The sequence below is a fragment of the Durio zibethinus genome, chromosome 12 (genome assembly GCF_047325235.1).
Source record: "Durio zibethinus cultivar Kanyao isolate XHJ-2024 chromosome 12, ASM4732523v1, whole genome shotgun sequence".
Taxonomy (NCBI): domain Eukaryota; kingdom Viridiplantae; phylum Streptophyta; class Magnoliopsida; order Malvales; family Malvaceae; genus Durio; species Durio zibethinus.
This window is the reverse complement of record NC_143173.1, coordinates 21,679,775-21,685,057: the sequence shown is the minus strand read 5'-3', so window position 1 is coordinate 21,685,057 and position 5,283 is coordinate 21,679,775. Positions and strand designations below refer to the sequence as shown.

The 5,283-nt window shown below is 32.7% G+C and overlaps 1 protein-coding gene and 1 pseudogene across 1 annotated transcript; one reads left to right on the top strand and one right to left on the bottom strand.

Moving 5' to 3' along the window:
- Positions 1–1,182: 1,182 nt before the first annotated feature.
- Positions 1,183–3,029, top strand: LOC111297260 (uncharacterized). Its single transcript, XM_022891922.2, has one exon. It carries the CDS (start codon positions 1,414–1,416, stop codon positions 2,575–2,577), a length of 1,164 nt encoding a protein of 387 aa, XP_022747657.2. The 5' UTR covers positions 1,183–1,413; the 3' UTR covers positions 2,578–3,029.
- Positions 3,030–3,108: 79 nt separating this feature from the next.
- Positions 3,109–4,716, bottom strand: LOC149515883 (uncharacterized; annotated as a pseudogene).
- Positions 4,717–5,283: the final 567 nt, after the last annotated feature.

The following is a 5,283-nucleotide window of genomic DNA, read 5'->3' as shown; positions in this document are numbered from 1 at the left end:
ATATATATTTTATTTTTAATTTAATTTTATATTATATATTATATTATATTATATATTATATTATATTAATAAAATTATTATTTAATATTTTAAATTTAATGAAATTATCTGGCACCTTTTATGTGCATTTTTTGCTTCATGTTTCCTTTTCACTGTTTGTTTTTTAGTTTTTAAAATTTTTACTAGATAGATTCTGTGAAAAAATAAAGTCAATGACACTGTTCATGTTCAAACCTATTTATTTGTTTTTGATTTTTGATTTTATTAATTTGATAAATTTTATAAAAAAATCAAATAATAGGAATAACTAAACAAAATTCACGATAAAAGTACGGGTATCCATATTGTTTAAATTTAATTATAGATGTTTATCATTATTATCCATTTATCTTAAATTCACTTTTTATAAAAATATAGTGATTGAATTCATTGAAATTAGAACACTGGAATCAAAGCCATAAAATAAAGATAGTAAAAGACCCAAATTCACACATTGACCAATTCTTTTAATGGATCATGCAAAATTATAATTTTACACATGTAACATTTTTTAAAGATGGATAATTCAACTACTTCTTAATGACGAGATAATAAATAGAAAATAATTAAAAAGAAGACCAAAATATTAAAATGATATATATATATATATATATGAGGAGAAAAAGACTCAAGCTATAAGTAAAAATGTCAACTTATCCTAAAAGAAAAATAAAATTAAAAATTGCTAAGAAAAAAAAAGGTAGAAGAAAAAGGAAAAGCTAATTACAAGTTAAGGGCATAAATAAACAAATAAACAAATTTGATTTTTGTTAATTTATATTTGTTTATTAAATTTAATAAATAATTACATATAATATTTATAATTTATTAATTAAATAAATAAATTACAAATATAATAAAATTTTATTATATACTCTCTATAAAAATAAAAGATTAATATCATAATCAATCTTATATTATAATAAAAATATTTAATATAAAATTTAAAATATAAAAAATTTTAAATTAATACCTAAACTATAAATATATTGACTAGAGCGTAGAGAAGTTGGGCCCGCTAAACGAAATTATGACCGTTACTCGCTCTTTTCTTAAATCAAATCTCCACGTGGCACTGACCTGATGGGTTAAGTTCACCTATGCAGAAGAAACTTTTGCCACCGTCTGCATTGGATTCTTGACAGGTTGAACAATTTCCTTTATTGAAAATTTAAAATATTAGCTTTCTAGCCGTTGAACCTCGGTCCCCCTTGTCTATCTTTGCAACAACCAGACTGAAGCTCATTCTTTGGTTTAATCATTTTTGCCTATTAGATTTGAACACCAAATCATCAATTTTATTTTTATTTTTTCACAAACCAGATCAAATTTACATCTGAATCTTTTCTGGGTGGAAAATAAAAGTGAAAAAGAATGAAGAGTGTGAAAGGAAAGCTCTTGAAGAAGCTGAAATCAATCAAACCAGTTGATTACCTAAAGCCAGATCGAGTTCTTCAAGTATTAGCAATAGATGGGTTTATTGATTCTTGTCCGAAGATTCCACATCCCAACGAACAACCCAAGTTGTTCTGCGAAGAATCAGAGCAAGGCAAGATTAAAGACAGCTGTGTAACAGTTGAAGAACAGCCTGAAATCATTGATGTAGCAGAGCTAATGAAAGATCTTGAAGCGGAAGACGACGATGAAGAAATGGATTTGAATGATGAGGTTGAGGACAAAGAGAATAATAGGCCAACAATGAAGGCAAATATTGATGTAGTTGTTGAGAAAGAGAATGTGAATGTGAATGTGAATGTTCCCATGAAACTTGAGACGATGAAATTTATGGAGGATGCCCCATTATCAGAGATTGATGTCTCGTCGTTTCGGAAACCGGAATTGAATTCTTGTACACTCTTTGACCCTAACCTACTGGCTGCCTTCGAACAAGCGGTGAAGGAGCATATGAAGATGAGTGAAGAAGAGAGAAAAGCAAGAATATTTGAGCATGAGAACGTTCATGAAAACAGCCTTGAAAAGACCGAAAACGAGCCCCCATATAAAACTCGTCGGATTGATGATAATGTTGATGGTGTTGATCATGATGGTGATGGTGATCTACTGTTGGAATATGTAGAGAAGTGTCCTCCTGGAGGTGATGGATCAGTCATTCTTTACACAACGACTCTCAAGGGAATAAGAAAGACTTTCGAGGATTGCAACAGCGTTCGGTTTCTGTTGGAGAGTTTCGGGGTGATTTTCTACGAAAGAGATATATCGATGCATACAGAGTACAAGCAAGAGTTGTGGAGGATTTTGGGTGGAAAAGTTATGCCACCAAGGCTTTTCATAAAAGGGAGATATATTGGTAAAGCTGAAGATGTTCTTGCTTTGCATGAGCAAGGGAAGCTTAAGGTGCTCTTTCATGGCATTCCTGTTGATAGATCCAATGGCCCTTGTGAAGGCTGTGCTGGATTCAGGTTTGTACTTTGTTTCAAGTGCAATGGTAGTCATAGAATCATTGCTGATGATGGGTTGTCGAGTAAATGCCTGCAGTGCAATGAGAATGGTTTGATTATTTGCCCCTTCTGCAGCTGAAAAAGATTGTAACTGTGTTTTTTGCTTGCATTCTCTTGATTCTATTTCTTTTTGGGTGTTATTATAGCCATTCTTTTTCGATTTCTTTGTTATTTTTGAACAGGAAATGGAAATTGCAGATACTACTGTAAAAGTGATAAATATAATTAATCTATCATGATTTGGATCTTTCAAAATTCAACATTCTCTTCAGATTCAGACATACCCTTGCACAGTTTGTTCAAGTTAATTGAAGATCCTGCAAAATAATTTTTTTCCCATATATAGACATAGATAAGCAAAGACCTGAGTCATCAGATATAGATAAGCAAATATTTTTTTTCAACAGCATGTAGTCTGAGCACTTCTGGCAGTAAAATGCAATATATTGGGGTAAATGTTTATAGCACATCATTACATTTATTTCCCATGAAGGGGCATAAAAGTAGTGAACCAACAATCAACATGGAGATCATATACCCTTTCAGGGTAAAATAAAGGGGAAAAAAGAAAAAGAATTGTAAAAAGACTGCTTTTTAGGCACCCAAAAATGAAATTAGAATATGCCAGTATTTACCTGTATATCAACAAGGGAAATAAGATGCAATAGCAGCTCTAGGATTTTTTTCCAAGGCTCTGGCCCCCCTTGACAGTTCCTCAACTCATCAGCCTTTAAACTGGAAGCATCGCTGAGCTTGTTAGCATAAACAACAAGACAGTGAATGCAATAAAATGTTGCTGGGCTACCAGCAGGAAGATGTTGAACCGAGGCTGCAACTCCTGAAGCCATGCCCTCAAAAGGAGTAAAGCCAGGATGTCCCTGCACATTCATAGTAAAAAAGAGAAACTAATTTAGTCCCACACAAGTTTGGTAACATGTTTCAGGTATTGCTACTATCATTTTCAGTAAATTTTGGGTACCTCTAAAGATCTTTGCATGTAATAGAAAACAAGTTGCTCCTTCAGCAGCACTCTTTCATCCTCAAGAATCTTTTCCTGAAGATATGAATGCTCAAACTCATTTTCGTGAACACATGCGACAACTCTTCCAATTGTACTGTATCCAAATATATATTCTTCCTCTGCATTTCTTGAATATTGTAACAAGTCACTGTAACAGTACTGTAGATAAAAATTATACTATATATTGTAGCGTTAACTGTACATAGTTACTATTCATATTTTTGTTTATTTAAGCCTGCATTGTAATCAGCTATAGAGGGGCTCTTTGGTCACTCTTATCTCTTCCCTTCTTTACTTACCTTCTTCTCTCTTTTAGACCATCCTCCACTTTTGTATCAACTATTTCCTTCCTATAGAAATGCTATACCAGTATCAAGAAGGATGGCAAATGTGGAATAAAACCAGAATCAATTCTCCTTAATCTTTTAACTCAGAAGATGAAGAATTGCATAATCTGAAAAATGCTATGGAAGGATAACCAATCCTGTAAATATTCCAACCAGCTCAGACTAAGTTGATCTTAACTGCCGGCACAAAAAGATAATGTTCAGAGTCAAAGACCAGTTATACTATAGCAGTCACTGTTTTTGATTAAAAATCCTGTAACAATCATTATAGCAGATAGAAGACAGAGATCTGCCATCGAAATTACTGTAGCAAGTCACTGTAGCAGTACTGTAGATAAAATTCTACTACTGTGTACTGTAACGATAACTGTACATAGTTATTTTTAATATTTTTGTTTATTTAATCCTGCATTGTAATCAGCTATAGAGGGGGCTCTTCGGTCACTCTTATCTCTTCTCTTCTTTACTTACTTTCCTCTCTCTTTCAGACCATCCTCCAGTTACAGCTAAAGCAAAAACCAACAACCACAAGAAAAGCAGATTCGGCAATTTTCTCCACATTCACTAGTAGCTCATTCTTTCTTTCATGAAGCAACAAAGCAACCTGCCGGTAGTCCCATATAAGACTCTCCTCCACTAAACTTTTGCTCTCCTCATCTGCTGAGACATACTGATTGCAGAAAACACCAGTTATGGCACCTGCAGCTTCCTTAAAAAGAACACTCTCTAGATGTTTTTTAATCTCGTTGAGCCCAAATTCACAAAGCATAAGGGCACTGAAAGAGACAGCACCACTTCGAGCCAAGGCCAATGACATACATTATAGAAGAAGACTAAGTTTACAAATCCTTTAGTTTTAGAAACCAAATTTTGTGCTACAATGACTATTCCATTTTCTGCTGATATCCTTTGGTTTGGAGTGTGCTACAATGACTATCATACATATGCAAAACGAACATAGTTCACAAGTTTTACCTAAAGATTCATCCATAATATGAGTCAAAGTTTTATTGAATTTTATATTCAAAATCATATTTACTCCAGATCAGATTCTCACACCAGAAAACAAACAAAATTTCACAAAGTTATCAGATATAAGGATTTACAATCCCAATTGGGTAATCTGATATTCATAATTATATTTACTCCAAGTCCGATTTTCAGATATCAAAGATAAACAAAGTTTCACAAAATCAAAATGGTATGTCTCATGCGGTATAAGTCATACATATCAAAAGCAACCCAATGTTGCACTTAACAGAACAAAAAACCAACCACAATTCTTAATTGGTGGGACAGTACAAAAACCACTTTTTTTAAACCAATGACACAAATATGAAAACTATTATTTATAATTGATGGCACAATATGAAAGCTATTATTCTTAACCGGTGATATGGTGAACAAAGACTATTAT

Bases quoted from the DNA above. Each gene is read 5' to 3' on its own strand.
- LOC111297260 (XM_022891922.2), top strand. From the start codon at position 1,414: ATGAAGAGTGTGAAAGGAAAGCTCTTGAAGAAGCTGAAATCAATCAAA.